This window comes from Equus asinus, chromosome X, assembly GCF_041296235.1.
Source record: "Equus asinus isolate D_3611 breed Donkey chromosome X, EquAss-T2T_v2, whole genome shotgun sequence".
NCBI classification, from domain to species: domain Eukaryota; kingdom Metazoa; phylum Chordata; class Mammalia; order Perissodactyla; family Equidae; genus Equus; species Equus asinus.
Window position 1 is genome coordinate 53,313,858 of NC_091820.1, and position 17,382 is coordinate 53,331,239.

Consider the following 17,382-nt stretch of genomic DNA (forward strand, 5'->3'; position numbering starts at 1 on the left):
GGTAGTTTTCTTCCTTCAGGGGCCTCCAATTCAGTGTTCTTCAGGAAAGTCACCTCCCCAGAACTCATTCTTGGAATGAAAGGGTTGTACTATGATGATTTTTAATAGTTGTTTCAAGCCCAGCATTTTGGAGTCCTTTGACAAAGGGAAAGGAAGGAGGGAGGGATGGAAGGAGGAAGAAAGGGAAGAAGGGAGGACAGGAGGGAGGGAGGAAAAGGAAAGTTTTGCTGACCTGGTTACTAGTGAATCTCCTACATATGTATAACCTACTATAATAGATGTGTTTTCTGTGCCTGATGTACACATTTTAGGCTGAGTGAAGGGAGAGGAAAGGCAAGATGTAGCTAGATTTATGTGTGTTTTTTTCCTGCTATCAAATATTATCAAAATAGTTTTTTTCTGCTCTTCAATTATTTTTTTCTTTTCCCTGCCACAAACATTCCTCTTCTGCCAAGAGAAGCCTCCCTAAACCCCGAGTCTATCCCATAAACTGTAGCACAGCAGTAAATGAGAGAAAAAACTCCAGGAACTTGGAGAGAGAAAGGGGTAGAGTGAGGGATGCACGAGCTCAGGCTGAGGCAGGGCTGGGAGCATGAGAAGTTCTGATGTTCCAGAGCAGCAGGGTATGTAGCTCTGTCTGTTTCTTCTGGTGACTCTGCCTGTGGATCTCTCTCTTCCACCTGTGTGTTCATTGAGCAAATGTTTATTGAGGAACTACTGTATGCCAGGCTGGTACTAGGATCAAAGGGGCAAAATATTTAGTAAAATATATGTTTTTGAGTGGACCTGCATGTCTTTCTTTGAGTAGCTGTGACCTGGAGGACCTCTAGGTCTGAGGGTGTATGTGCGTATGTTTGTGTGTATCTGTGAAAACTCCAAGTGTGCATGACAGCAATTGTTTTTCTTCTGCTAGCTTCAGAGGACTTCCTTTTACTTCCTGTGATTCACTTCACAAAGAGTGGGCTTAATCTCTGTTTGATTTTTATAGCCTGCAAGACTTGGGGTATGATCACTAGCAATTTAAAAACAATTAGAAAGCCCATGGAGTTCTGTTTTCCAGAAGTTTCACCTATATTTGTATTATGGAAAATAAGCATCTTATTAGCTCTAGTATCCTATTCATGACTGCAGGATTCAGGAAGAGGAAACATTGCCTGAGCCCAAGTCTCTGTTATGCCATGCTAAGGAGTGACAATTTCCACCATTGATCATTTTCTCATGGGCATTCTTGGCTTTTAGTAAAGGTAAAGCATCTTATATTTTTAAAAAAATAGTGAGTAGTCCATTTAATAAAGGAGGTATCAGCAGGGCCTGAATGGTTCATCCCCATGAAAGACTCCTATGAAAACCAAACAATATAGCATTGAATTAAACCAGCCTGGTTTAGTAGTTAGATTCTGTGTGATCAAATTGTTTGGGGTTATTCTCTGTCCACTTCTGTCATCTGGCAGGATATATATTCATGCCCGTTCTGCCTAGAAATATTCAAGGAGAGAGACTCTGGAAACACATTAACAAGGCTGTCTACTTTTATATTTGTTCTCCCAGGGAAACAGAAGTACCTATGTGCCAGCAGAAATGATTGCACCATCGATAAATTCCGAAGGAAAAATTGTCCATCTTGTCGCCTCCGGAAATGCTATGAAGCAGGGATGACTCTGGGAGGTATGATACTTTTCTTCCTTTTACGCCTTCTCCCTCTCCCTCCCGCATTCTCTCATTCTCTCTTTAAACCAGATTTTCCTCTTTGATGCTTCCAAGGAGGCCAGCCATGCTCTAGATACAGGCTGACCCCTTCATATCCAACATGGCCATCAGCTAGCTGGTGACTCTCTTTATCCTTAACCAAATCACACCCTTCTCTGGGGCTTGGCACAGGAACAAGAGGTGTGAAGCAGAGATCAGGACCCATCAGACAGTGAGTGAATGTGGACTTGACTGTGAAAGGTTCCGCAGGGGACATAATAGTACTGGCCTTATGTTGTTAAATGGTGGCTAGGATGAGAGAATTAAGAAATCCAGAACAGTCACTGGTGCAGGATGACCCACACACAGGCTGGCGCTGAACACCCAGGAATATCCCTCAGTTAATTGTTGCCTATGTTGTAGTGCTGGCCACCTGGAATGAGAAGCTGCTTCTCTTTGGAACCTATGACTAGGTTGCCAAGCAGAGCCAATTTCCTATCCCACATCTCCCAGGGATGAGCAGGCCTTTTAATCATTTCCTTTTCTTTGCAAACCTATTGATCATTTCCAAAAGCATTTTTTTTTTCAGTAGCACAGTAGCTTGACAGAAGGAAGATACAGCTGTTTCAAGGGTGAACCCCCATCATACTGCCCCCTAGTCTGTATCTACCATGAGCACTGTCATCATTCCGGAAAGGCTTGGCTGACACTTCTATTTTTCCCCCTCCAAATTCCTCATTTCTTCGTGTTTACGTCTGCTCAGTGCCAAGGTCCTCCTGCTGCTGCTGCATCCAAAAAGATGCACCTTTCATGAGAAAAGCAAGCTCATTAGTCTATTTTCATTTGGAAATGGAACTTGAAGAAAGGCAAGGTTATTTCTAAATGCCTGAAACTGTAGCCTCATACCTGATTACTCATTATCTGCTGGGAAAACCCAAATGCCTAGAATCCTGCCCTCCCCTCTTCCCCACTCAAGGCTAATTTAGAGGACTTGTCCATCTCTGGCTTTCTGTCAGGTGCTCGATACCTTGGTCTGCCTATGTGCATATTTACAGAAACCAACTTGTTTTCCAGCTATGTGTGAGTCTTCATGTGGATAACTGTACCCTGCCTTACTCACAGGCCAGTACTAGTCTTTAAACAGACCAAAGTACTACAAATGAATTGACCCAGGCTCAATTTGAGACAGTTTCAACAGAAGCATCTCAAGTAGTGTCTGAGACTCCTAGACATTGCAGGCAGGTGCTCTGTGAGTGGTTTTCCAGGCAGCCACATCAAATGAGACTCAAATATCTGAGAAAAACCAAACCTTGTTCTTGTTTGCTTGGCTTACTCCAGAGAAATCCTACCATTGTGGTCTAAGTAGGGAGGAAGAATCAGGACTGGATTGGGGGAATGCAGAAGGAAAGCTAGAAAAGGTGACAAAGGGAATGACAAAAGGAAGTTTTCTCCATGTGAATGCTGCGACCCCATGGTGAGGGTTCTGATAAAGTCAACTCTCAATTATTTAGGCTCTCTGTGAATTATATGTAAGAGAGGGGGGCTCCTAAGTAGAGAATCCCTTGGTTTTCCATCTGCTGATAGGAATTGCAAGCCTGCTTTGACATGGGTAAAGTTTAATGGTAACAAAAGTCCTCATAACATTTGGGTCTGAATATTAAAATTAGTTTCATGTCTCAGCCAACATCCTCCATTAGAAAGCAGTTTGTGATGTTATTACAGTGAACCCCTTTTGAAAAGGAGTCTGTGCGTAACAGATAACTTCACTATTCCATATAGCAGTCAGGCATTCTTGGAGACAGTAGTACAGTAAGTTTTCAAATTGATTTATTGGATAGAGTGCTCCAGTTCGAATGGGCTTGGTCAAAACAATGGAAAGAAGCTGAAAAGTGCCGTGGCTGGCTTTCATTTCAGTTCCATTTCTATGATATTTACTGAGTGTCTGCTATGTACAAGGCACCAGGCTAAGCAATAGAGCTTCAGGCTGCAAATTTCAGGAAATGTCCACAAGATACAGGGATTTTTGGTGTCCCGTGAATGGTCTTGCCTTTGGAGTCAGGAAAACCTAGGTTAAAGGCCCAGCTCTGTGATTTACTTTGTCCCCTCTCAGCCTCAATTTCTTTGTCTGTAATTTAGAGATACCACTCTCACAGATTTATAACAGACATCAAGGGATCAGATGACATGATGAATATGGACATCCTTGATAAATGACAAAGTGCTAGAAAAAGAGGATGGCTTATTATGACAATGAGGTCACTGGTAAGGCTGTTCATAGCACCTCCCAGTTGGCTTTTACCCTGAGTTATTTGGCATGCCCTAAAATATGTAACAGCTCCAACAGACAGAGCATCATCAGAAATCACTCTTGATCACCTCAAACCAAAAGTGCCATTGAGATCCTGTTTGGAAGCTGATTCTAGTAATTAAGGGAATCATATATTACATTCAAGTAATATGACAGTAAAAACCCAAATGTTTACCATCTTAGACAATATTGTTTAAAAAACAAACCTTTCCATTTTGCTAAACTTATCTCCACATTCCCTCTTTCCCTGCTGCAAACACTGCCCAAGTTTATTGTTAACTTGTAAATTCACTGTACACCACATCTTTACTGAAACAATGGAAAAAAGAAAGCAAGCATCAATAAGGGGGGCCCTTCTGAATACTTTAGCAACACACTTCCCTTGTCATAAGATTTGGGTTTCGCATAGTCATTTTGATCACCTTGAACGAGAATTCACATAATTTTGTTTGATTCTTCATCACTCAACTCAAAATTGTATAATATATTCTAAAATGGCAACTAGGAATGTGGCCTTAGGCAAGTCTCTTCTCCCCCCGCGAGGCTCAGTTTTCCCATCATAAAACTGAGATAATGAGCTTCACCAAAGACCTTTCTGGAACTACCATTTTGTGATTTTATGTCTAAAGCCACAAAGAAACGATTATAAGTTTATCAGCCCTTTTTTGGACTATCTGCTGTTCCCAGAAGTATAGGTAGTCTAGACCTGAGTGCTTTGTAATTTTAGCTACCTCAAGTCACACCTAAATACGGTATATTTTGTGTGTAAGAGTAGACTGGATAGATAGATTATTGAGGGAGTAGAGGGGAGAAAGGCTGTCTTTGTGTCTTAGAGAAGCTGGTACTCTGCAGCTGGTGGCTGCTTGGTCTTGAGGCCTCAGGATCTCTAATCTGTCTTTCTCTATAGTGTTCCAACTACTGTTTGGTGATGGGATCTCCTCAACTCAGACATACGTAAAAAACATAGCCTTTTCCTTCCTGCTTCTAGGCCTATATACCTGTTAATTATTTCTGTTCTTAGCAGCTCTTGGTGTTTCTGAAAGGATCTTGGATTCTCAGGGTAGTTCCCTTAAAGACTACCTCCAGGCTCTCAACTGCTCATTCACAACAAGGTTAGGCCTTTCTTTGTATATGGTTCATTTTTGGCTGCTTTTGAAAAATCATGTATTGCTAAGTGCTTCAAGAATCTAAACCCTTTGCCTACCTTTCATTTAAGAAAATACTTATAAATACACTGTCCAGAGAAGAACCTTTCCTATGGTGAATTAGCTGCAGCTTTTTCACAGCCCATAATTAGAATAAATGCACAGCCATCTCTTATTTTTCTCTGCACTTCCCAAAGACATGATCCCAGTTTCCAAGAAGGAATGAGAAAGAAAGAATTTCCCTTATCTACCATCTTCTCCCTTGACCCTTCTCTCCTTCTCACTTTTCCTCTTATTCCTCCCCAAACATTATTTCTTTTTGTGTTTTAAAATTTTTGAGTTCAAAGCTTTTAATAAATGGCATTGGCCCCTGCTTATACCCTCCTGTCCTGGACCATGGAATATGGTAGACCTTTCAGGAATTTCAGGTAGCAACCAAACCCCAGAAGAGGAGAATTAAACATGGAGCCCCAGAGTATATGAGAATCTTGGGTGTGCTGCATTTTCTTCACAGGTTACTCTAGCATATTTGAGAAGTCTCTTTCCTACTAGGAAACCTAACTCTACATCTGAAACTCAAAACTGTTAAGAGATCTGCAGGTTTTAACAAGCTTCATGATTCTCTAGTTGGGAGGAAAGCTCAGGGAACCCCTGGCCATCGTCTGATGTCGTCGTGGACACTTTGAACATTGTTGTGGTTTCCAATGTTGAAGACAGTCCTTATGCCAGCTCTCTCATCATTCTGCTTGCTCAAGAACAGCCCAGCATTGTTACTTCTGTATCATATGTCCTGGATGCAAGAGAGTGATTACAAGGCTGAAATACTATTCATGCCATGGTTTTTCAGGAGACAAGTTTCACAGCATTTATTCATTCATCTATCCATCCGTCCTTCCAACCAGCCAACTAGCTAGTCCTTCCATATTTCCATCCCTTGCATCACCTACTTATTCATTTAGCAGATATTTCTTGAGTGCCAATTATGTGCCAGATCATATTGTAGGCATTTGTGGGGAGCAGAGATGAATAAGATATAACTCCTGCCTCAAAAAGGAGGGGCCGGCCCAGTGGCACAGCGGTTAAGTTCACACATTCCGCTTCAGCAGCCTGGGGTTCACCAGTTTGGATCCTAGGTGCAGACCTACGCACCGCTTGTCAAGCCATGCCTTGGCAGGCGTCCGACATATAAAGTCGAGAAAGATGGACACATATGTTAGCTCGGGGCCAGTCTTCCTCAGCAAAAATAGGAGGGTTGGCTGCAGGTGTTAGCTCAGGGCTAATCTTCGTCAAAAAAAAAAATAGTTAAACAAAGGAGACAGATAATAATAATAAATACACCTTAATCTTAAAGGACAAGGAGGAAATGACTGGGAAAGAGTTGAGTGAGGTAGAAGGGAAAGGGCATTCAACGCAAAGGGCGCAGTTTGAATAAAGGCACAGAGACATAAAAAAGAATGCATTGAGAGTTTGAGGAGTAGGAAGTAGTTTAACATGGCCTGATCTGGGGAAATGGAAAAGGCAAGCTGAAACCACATTGAAAGTGGACTTTGTTATTATGCTAAAAGTTGTGGACTTTAGGTGGTTGAAGATTTATGGCATGGGACAGACACGTTCACATATCATTTTGTTTATTTGCATGTTTGGGTTTTTTTTTTTTTTTAGAATTAGTGGCAGCATGAATGTAATGTAGGTGAGGGCTTAAATTTTACAAAAAGAGATAGTAGGCCAAGTAGAGAGAAATTTCCAACATCAAATTTTGCTAAACACCTAGGATTGCAGCCTTAGTTCCTGGGATTAGTTACCTTCATTTGGGTTGATAACTACAAGTACTGACCAGGTACATGAGTCCTTCTCTTATACAAGTCTGTTGCCTTGATCTAGGCCAGTGTTTCCTAGTATGGCTTCTGAGATAACTAGTTCCATGACATGGTCCATGAAAAATGATTTCTGTGGTCAAATAAGTTAGGTAAACCTGCATATTATGGTCCTGCTCAGGAAGATTTACAGTACATGTTAGCATATCACAGACCTTAGCAGGTACAGCAATAAATTAACCTGAGGAACTTGGTCACTCAGGATTCCCAAATTTAATTCAACCACAGAAACTTTCTTCACACGGTACTTGTTAATATCCTACAAAACCACTGTTTTCTGGAATACACTTTGGAAAATTTAGTTATAGATAAGTACTCTATCCTATAGGCAAACAATATCCAAGCCCAGGTGATGTATTTTGTAGATGTATCTGTCATTGCCTACCAGGGAAATCAATCAAGAATTCTTTTATGACCACGGGCAAACCATCCTCACAACATCTCAAAAGTATGCACCAGAGGCAACTAAAACTACTAAAGTAAACCATGTTGAATCTGTAGTATTATTGTCATACACAAAGGATAGGACATAATCCAGGCGAAAACAGGGTTATTGCCCAAGTCATCTAAAGGCCACAGGTACATATTCCTGAACCAAGGAGCATGCTAGACAAGTTATTTCTGAGAAATATAATGACTTCCAGCATGACACAGAGTGATCACTAAATATTTTGGACATCTAGACATTCTGCCCTGAAGTTTAACAGTCTTTTTCTGTACTCTCTGACCAGCATTCCAACATCTACCCAGAACCTCATCATGGTTCTACCACATAATTTCATTTCTAAAGTAGGAGGCCTAAAAATCCCAGATTTGTAGAATTTAGGTCTCCTACCACCCACCCGATGATTGAATCTCCTCTACCTCCTGTTCAGTAGGTAGCAGAGTATCATAAAGGATCAACAATGTGGATCTCAGTTACTGGGATTTCTTCCCTTCTTCTTTGACTCTCTAGATCCCTAAAAGTCTTCAGATTAGAGATGCAAGTGGTAAGCCTCAATTCTGAGAAGTACTACTCCCTACACACAATTCTGATACCTGAGTGCTCCTCCTTTGCTCCAGATCTGTGTAACTGAGGCATGCACAGAGGAAGAGAATTGCCCTGTAAACTTTGACATCAAAATGCACAACATGTGATTCAGCACTTACAACCTCTGTTTTTTTGTTTTGTGTATTTTGTTTTGAGGTCCTCTGGTATAGTGGAAATAGCATGATGGACTCAGATACAGACAGGCCTTGTTTCTAGTCCTGGCTCTGCTACTTAGTATCTTGATGACTTTAGTCAAATCATTAGATCTCTCTGAGCCTCAGTTTCCCCAGTGACACTATGGGAAAAATAAAATCTTCCTTACAGAATTCTCAAAAATTTTTAAAGAAACTGGTACATAGTAGGCACACAATAAATATTACTGTACCCTCCAATCCTTTTTAGGGTGAGGATTGGTCTGTGTGCTCCCAGTCAGCACTGGGGCCTATTCTTTCTCTGCTATTACAGTGTGGCTTACGGTACTGGTTCCTTGGTTCTCTGGCCTTTGAATCAACCCTTGAAATCTGTTCTCCATGGTCTAGATCACCATCTTCCAAGTGGTTACCTACATATTTGATGACACATTGGAGGGAAAAAGGTATACTTCTCTCCAACTGTAGTTCTCAAGTGAACTTGTATAAAGCAAAACCAGAGACTGTATCTCTTACTTCCTCCAAACCAGATTATCTGGGACAGCACATATATCTTGTAGTCTGTCTCTGAGTCTTTGCTTTTAGAAAACTATGGTTAGAGGTAAATAATATTTTTCTAGTCATCAAAATTGATGGTACCCCATGTCTGGTACTTGAATGAGTATCTCACTTGTAAAATTTCCACTTAAAATCCTTGAGTTTTTAAAATGTAATAGCACAGAAAGATTTTATTGTTGTTTACTTTTGCCGTGAGTGCTTCAAAATCCCTCAGTTGCTCTTGAGAGAGTAAAATGATGTCATAGGCAATATTTTTTGAAGGTAGTAGGCAGAAAGCTAAGAGTAAGCTCACACAATAGGTCATATATACAAAAGCAAGTATTTTCCAAATACAACAATTCAGGAAAAAAAGTTTCATTTGAGCTGATAGCATAACTGCTTGTTTGAAAACATTTTACTTTTGATTTAAAAAGAGTGTCACCTATTGTTCCAAATTGTAGGATGTATTCCTTAAGATCACAAAAGTATTTAAAATATTTTCTTACTGTACTGAACTTATACAGAGACAATTTACCTGAGCAAGATGCTTTTTTAGAGAGTTTTGCACATCCTTTGGGATCACGTTTGTATGAAGTAGAACTAAGGGGGAAATGCACGACTACCCAGAAACCAGTAGAGCCTTCAGGTTGTCTGTTATTGATAATATTTCCATGACAACACATATCTAGGAAGTAAACCGGAAATGGTGTCGCTACCCTGAATCACCTCTTTTGGGATCAGGTTCCATTCTCCTCAGCCCAGTTAATCCTTGCTGTACTTTTTAGATCTCTTAAACCAGGCATAGAAATGTCTTTCTTTTCCCTGTTTATTACCTCATTGGACCAATGGTTATGTGGCTGAGGTGAAAAATGGTTTTTGAGGGACATTTCAGCCTTCTAGCAGTTAGCAATTAAAAAACTGTAAGCACCAATCCTGAAGAAATTACCTGCAGAAAACTTGGACTGGCATTTGCAACTAAGAAGAAAATCTGTATCTTGACCAAGACAAAAGGTCACCAGCCCAGGCCTGCACAGTGTGGTGTGTCATGCTGACCACAATGAAACTGAAAGAGACTGAGGACTCTCCCTAGGGTGGAAAATGAGGCAAGGAAGCTTTGATTAGTGAGCTGTTAGGCACACAGACATTAATTTTCAAGCATTCCCATTTCCAGGCTGAATAATAATGCTTGTAATATGGGATTGTTTGGCTGCTGCAAGAATTTTGGAAGAACGAATAGGGCTATGAGTGGCTGTAATGAGACTGTTAAATTCCACCTCCCTTCTCGTCCTCTACATCCTCTCCCGCCACCCTCCCCCCATCTAACTCTTGCCCACTGTGTACAGACAGGCACACACAGGCATATATATAAGCTCTTTAGTATATTTGTCAATAAAGAAGAAAAAAAAGGAAAAAAACTCCAAGTAAAGAATTTTTCATTTCTCCATCTCACCTCTATCTTACAGGCAGGTAAGAAAAGAGAAAAGGAAACTCCCCTCAGTCCAAAATGGCAGCCACCCTCCTCCCCAATTTTGCACACTACCTCCTATGTCGGAGGACCTGACTTATGCATCTGATTATGGAGCCTACTAAGTGCAAGCCCATCTTGAAGTTCCTACATTCAATAGTGTCTCTCTTTCATATTAGAAAAATCCCGGCTTGGCAATTGCAAGCATCTCAAATGACCAGACACTGAATAAAGACGGACCTGCCTCATTCAGAATGACAGTTCTAGAGGGCTTTAGTGGATAACCCTGAAACACCTGGAATCTAAAGCTTAGGAGCTTAAGCCCTCGCTCTTCAACACAGACTCTGACTCTGGGGCTGTGGGCTACTCTCTTGGTTGTTGATTCTCCCCCAGTGAGACTGATGGTGTTTCCCTACCTCTCAGGGATGTTGTGAGGACTAGCTCTAGAAGGACAGTAGTCCTCCCTTATCTGTAGTTTCATTTTCTGTGTTTTCAGTTACTTGCAGTCAACCACAGTCTGAAAATATTAAATGGAAAATGCCAGAAATAAACAATTCATAAGTTTTCCATTGCATGCCATTCTGAGTAGTGTGATAAAATCTCATGCCCTCCTCCTCCATTCTGCCTGAGACACGAATCATCCCTTTGTCTACCATATCCACTTTATATCCACTCTATATGTACTACCCATGCATTAGTCACTTAGTAGCCATCTCTGTTACCAGATCTACAGTCGTAGTATCACAGTGTTTGTGTTCAAGTAACCCTTATTTTACTTTATAATGGCCCCAATGCCAACTTTATTATTAGTTATTTTTGTTAATCTCTTACTGTGCCTAATTTATAAATTAAACTTTACCGTAGGTATGTATGCATAGGAAAACACATAGTATATAGAGAGTTTGGTACTATCTGTGGTTTCAGGTATCCACTGACGCTCTTGGAATGTATACCCCACAGGTAAGGGGGACTACTAGGAGCAGTTACCATTCATGTAGTTGTGAGTATTATCATTGTTGTTTCCCGTAATATGACTTGTCATTAGCAGAGTGCTTTTGGATTGTTCTTGATTGTATGTGATGGCAGCCAGGCACTGACTGAGGATGCAGTGAAGCTCTGACTTGGTTGCTCACTTTCCACAGTGTGCTGCCTGGAAAAAGCTTTGTTCATAGGACTCAACGTACTACCTTGACCAAGAAGCCACTGTGCCTATCTGAGGTTCCTGTGGTTATTTTCACTTGGTTTTTGGGCAGTTCATGAGTTTCCCCTTACCTCCATTCTGCTGGACCACTGCCAGGGAACTAGATCTTAACCTCAGGTTCCATCACTGAGCTGAAAGTACTAGCTGATCCATAGAAGTTCAGAAAACAAGGATCAGATTTCTTCTTGCCTTGGAGGAGCAGCCCCAAGAGGCCAGCCAGCCCTTCTCTTCAAACAGACCAGGAAACTAGAGTCAGAAAGTTCTTTTCTTCTTATTCCCACAGTTGAGGTGACTCTTTTCAAGAGTGCACACACACTTGAGCCTTTCATAAAGAGAGAGGAAGGAAAAAGTCTAAGACCCAGTGCCTACTTCTCTTGTTTCTTATTGAAATTAGGATGATGGAGGAAAATGGATCAGATTTTACCTCTTACTTCTATCCTTAGTGCCCCCACACTCCCCCCTTCATTTGAGGGACCACCTACCGCTATTGACCAGGAGCCGGCCCCAGACCGTGTCCTTCCCCAGGATGTTCTCAGCCTCGCAGACATATTCCCCAGCATCCTCCACCTTCACTTTATTGAACTGTAGTTGTGAGTTCTTTCTGGTTAGGAAGGGGACAAGCCAGGGAGAGGCGTGAGCCAGGGCCCAGGCTGGCTGTGGCTTCCCAGCAGTCACCTTTCCCTGCAGAGCCACAATGGCTGTACAGGGTGGATGGGAAGTAGATTCTCTCCAACCAGCCATTTCTGGGGTCCGGGTGGAATGCTGAGTCCCTGGAGCCAGAGGGAGACCTGGGCACTCAGGAGAACACAGGATGGGGCTAGTGGCTACACAAACGGTCTAATCTATGAATCCCCACATTCACTTTTCCACAGCTAGACCTTCTTTGTACTCACTTATATCATACACTTGCCTCTCCATCAGGTGTGAGGCTTTGTTCTTCTCCCAAGCCAGCCTCAAACTTTGCATTGATAAAAGAGAAGAGGCACTGAGAGTTTGTAATATCTTCCTATGTTCTGTTTCTGCTCCAGAGCCTCCATATTGAAACCAGTTTCCTTCTGGTGGATGCAGAGTCTGTGACACCAGGAGCAGACAAATAGGAGAGTCAGAAGCACCCTCCCTCCCTTGCCTTGGGCCTGCATTTTCCACCCTCTTCCTTCTCCAGTCTCCACCTACACGCACACACAGAGAGACACACACACACATGGACATGGACACACACACACACACACACACACACGTCTTTCTCTTTCTCATGATTCAACAACATTCTAGAGAAAAGCCAAGGAAGAACTTCAAGAGGGTGGGGAGGTTCCCCCTCCTCGGAGCAGAATTTTCATCTCTGGGCCAACAAGAGCTTCCCTAACGTGGATTGAAAGGCTAATATGATTTACTTTTTAACTGCTTTCTATTTATTTGAATGTTGCATATTTCTGCTAGCTAATTTTCCTTTAATAAAGCCATTAATACACCAGTGGTATTTTCTTATTTACAACAGACTGACAGAATTAATGCTGTTAACATTGGGCCTTTTTTTCTTTTTCTTTTTTCTTTCTTTTTTTTTTTTTTCTCTCGTTTGCTTTCCAGGTCATGGTGACCTGTTCAGCTTGGACTGTTTCACATTTGTTTTTAATGTCAGTTTAAATGTGATTGTAAAAGCATGTATGCTCTAAATTCATGAAGTTAGTTTTTCCAGTGGAAAAGCCTGGTATACGAAAGCATTTCCAGGCTCTGCAATTTCACATGAGCAGATTTTTGGTAATGACCTTGTGCCCCTCACCCAGTATGTCATCTGGACAGTGAGCCCCTTTTGTCTGGCTCAGTAGTCAGAGAGAGGAGACTTATAAATAGTTTCTGCCAGATCTTGTGCTTTGGCAAGGATATGCAGCATTGCATATCATTCTATTATTAATTACGTTTACTCCTCCATGAACTAAAAACTATTAGACTAAATAGTCCAATATAAACCTTGAAAGATAAAATTTTATATTCTTTTCCATGGCTATTCCTCTGACTCAGAACTGGGACTGTGAGGAGAATGGAGGCGTGGGGGGAAGGACCAAGGAGCCTTCTTGCCTGAGAGAATTTGGCCTACACTTATTAGCGTACACTTACATTTAGATGCACTCTTTCCTAATCTCATTCCATGCCTGCCAAGGACTGGCTCTGTTCCCTGTCTCTTGTCCCTGTCCTAGTTCTTGCCCACTCATCTCCAGCTAACCATTCTCCCCACTAACATGCTAGTCCACCTGACAAAATGTAAAGAGTACCATCCTAGAAGTCAGGATACCTGGTTCTAGTTCCTGCTCTGCTACTATCTAGCTGTGTGACCTTGGGCAAGACTTAGCTTTCGCCTTCAGTCTAATCATCTTTAAAATAGGGATTGGTTTGGATGAGAGAAGAAGTGATAGACAAGATCTGAGGTCTTCAAACATTTTCTTGGCAATGTAACCTTTTCTTCAAACAAAATCTTATGCGGAGTCCCAAATGTAGATACAGAATAAAGCACTGCTGCTCTGGTTTGAAAGAAGGTGGGGTTACTGGAGCCACATGCTCAGGGCCACTTTGCCTCCTCTTAGGGGCCTTTAAAGAAACTTGTAGAACCCTTGGGACTCTACTACTGTACTAGATTAATGTCTGGGGACCCTTCTAACTGATTCTCTCTCTTAACTCATTTCAATCCCTGTGGAACCTCTATATGTGTTATCAATTAACTTTTTCAAAAAAAAGTTCACCTGCTTGACATAAAGGGGATGAAGTGAAGCAATGTGGGGCTTAGCAGCCAGCAAGAGTAAGAGGCATCTTATTGACCTACAGAATTTACTCTGTGTTAAGGACCTTACATGCATTCTCTTAGGGAAAATTACAACAACTCTATGAGGTAGATCCTATTATTATATTATTGTTAGGTTCTGAAACCTGTCAGTTTGGCCCTCAACCTTTGGCTTCAGGAAGTTGCCCAAGATGGAAGGCAGTACTTCTTATAGGCTACCACCCTAAACAGTTTTTCAGAATGTTTTCTAGCTAGAGATCTACTCTTGGAAAATGTCATAGCCTACATACTAGCATACACTTTTATAGGATTCAGAGCACTTTTACTGAGATCATCTCATTTCCTCCTAATAACAGTCCTATGCAATACTGAGGTCAGATTGTCACCATAACACAGATGAGAAAACTGAGGTATAGGAGAAATAAAGGGATATGTTCACATATCCCATAAGACACTGAATACCACCACCAATAATAAAAAGCCCTTCATTGTGAAAAACATTTTAGAACTTTGATGTCATCGTTGCATTCTGCCTGTTTAAATTCAGTGTATTTTTTCACCATGCTTCAGTCTCGGAGAGCACCTTCGGTGGTATAGAATCTTCCATTTACTCTCAGACGCCACCACAGTGTCTCTATTCCTCATTAACAGCCTTATTGCTTAGGTACTAATATTATCCCCACTTTACAGGTGAGGAAATTGAGGTACAAAGAAGCTAAGTCTTGCCCAAAGTCACATAGCTAGTAAGCTGTAGAGCCAGGCATACAACTGAGACACTCTGGCTCCATATTCTTTGGCTTAACTACTACCCTTTAACATATATGAGGAAACTAAGAGCAAAAGAAGGAAAGGGATGTTCCCGAGGTCATACACTGAGCTCCCCTGGATCTTAATCTGGTGTTCTTCTGAACTTCTAAGCCTAAAGTTGTACAGTGAGATCCCCTGACTCTAATCCAAGTGGATGGAATGATGGCTGGCATGATTACCAATCACTTTCACTGTCTCCAACCCACCCTATTTATCTTTTAGGCTGCTTTACTCATTTACATATCTGCCTGACTAGTAAAGATATTGGAGTTCATGTCACCTAGGTTTACACATTAGAATATATAAGCACCTGCACACATGTATACTCACATTCACATAAGTACAGCCTAGTCTGGTTTCACGAAGAACGTGCAGCCCTGCACCAAACATACATTTATGTTTACTTAGCATTTAGAATTAAACTTAAGATATGAAATCAGTTTACAGGCAGTTATGTGCAGAAGAAACTCAGTTACTGTTTTTCATTTCATAATGTGTTACTCTTCCCTTCCCTTCTCTGCTGTATCTGGTTCTCTGTTAATCCTGCTGTCCTTTGTTCCTCATGCCTGAGTTAGGTCACCTGCAAACCATTTACTCCCTACTATTTAGGAAGGAAGGGAGAGTGAAGAGACCATTTTGGAGGGCTCACTACATGCCAGGCATTCTCTCTCATTTAGTTCTCATAAATGTCCTAAAAACTAGGTGACACCACCCCCATTTTACAGATGAGAACCTGAATCTCAGAGAAGCTAAGCAAAGGGCTCAAAGTTAAGCTATTAATTGACAGAGCTGGGATTTGAACCCAAGATTGTCTGACTCCAAAGCCTATTTTGCCCTACAGAACACTTCCATAAGGAAAGTGTCTTAGTTTTCTATTGCTGCAAAACAAATTACCACAAATTAACAGCTTCAAACAGGACCCATTTATCAGCTCACAGTTCTGTAAGTCAGCAGTCTGATACAGCATGACTGGATTCTCAGCTCAGTGTCTCACAAGGATGAAATCAAGATATTGGCCAGGCTGCATTCTAATCTGGAGCTCAGTGTCCTCTTTCAAGCCCACGTGATTATGGCAGGTTTCAGTTCCTTGAAGTTGTAGGATTAAGGTTCCTCTTTCCTTTCTGGCTGTCAGTCAAAGGCCACTCTCAGCTTTTAAAGGCTGACCTCATTTCTTGCCATGTGGACCCCTCCACCTTCAAAGCCAGCAACAGAGAACTTTCCTTGTGTTGAATCCCCCTGATTCCATGAATGTCTTTCCAGAAAGAGCCCAATCTATCTCTTTTTTTGTGGCGGGGGTGGGGGAGATTAGCCCTGAGCTAACATCTGCCACCAATCCATCTCTTTTTGCTGAGGAAGACTGGCCCTGAGCTAACATCTGTGCCCATCTTCCTTCACTTTATATGTGGGACGCCTACCAAAGCATGGCTTGCTAAGTGGTGCCATGTCCGCACCTGGGATCTGAACCAGCGAACCCCGGGCCGCCAAAGTGGAAAATGCTCACTTAACCGCTGCACTACCAGACTAGCCCCCCCCCCAAGTCTCTTTTAAAGGATCATCTGATTAAGCCAGGCCCATCAAGGATAACTTCCCTTAAAGTTCAACTGAATTGTGACCTTAAATCTGCCCAATCCTTTCACAATGGCACCTAGATTAGTGTTTGACTAAATAACTGGAAGAAGGTGTGTGTACACCAGGGATTGGGAATCTCGGGGGCCATCTTAGAGGTCTATCTACCACAGAAAGTGATTCTTTTATGCTCCAAATTCCATGGTCAGATATGAGGAAAAACAAATCTTTGAACTTAGGGAGAGGGATTCAAACTTTCTAAAACTATGGAAACTTCACCTCACCTTGCCTGTCCCCTGCCCATTAATGAGAAATCCTCTATCTTGAGGTGGCAAGGAATGAGTCAGGAACAGTTCCTAAAGGTCACAGTGGCTATAGAAGCTACAGATTAAGCACATCTACCTCTCCGTAGGGATACACCATGGAACCTGATATGAAAAATCTTTCTCTGGTGCTGTAGAGACAGCCCTCACAGGAGTCTAATGCCACCAGACTGAAAAGTAAGTTCCCCATAAGATCCACGAGCAGGATTCAGGCATCATGTCAGATGCTCCAAACCCCTAAATAGCAGGTAGGGACAGGGAAGTACCTTGCCAATGGCCCTTTGTTGTCACTGCTCTGACCTAAGACTGAAAGACAGGGAAGAGATGCAAAGCAACTCACACAACATCAGAACTATCCACCTTTACTGTCCGCTTTCTCCTGGCTTCACCACTCAATTTAAGTAAACTATTGAGTCTCTGCCATAACACAGGGGCTAGCAGGTTTGCACCTTACAGGAAAGAGTTAAATCTGACTCTGGGGCTCAGGTGCAGGAGGCGGGAGGGGTGTGGGGGCGGCCTTC

General features: G+C 41.9%; 1 protein-coding gene across 1 annotated transcript in view; it reads left to right on the plus strand.

The window, feature by feature from the left end:
* Positions 1-17,382, plus strand: part of AR (androgen receptor) — a 156,300-nt gene that overhangs the window by 123,111 nt on the left and 15,807 nt on the right. The window contains exon 3 of the mRNA XM_014832024.3: positions 1,549-1,665. Coding sequence (XP_014687510.1) covers positions 1,549-1,665 — 117 coding nt within the window. The remainder of the gene's footprint in view (positions 1-1,548; positions 1,666-17,382) is intronic.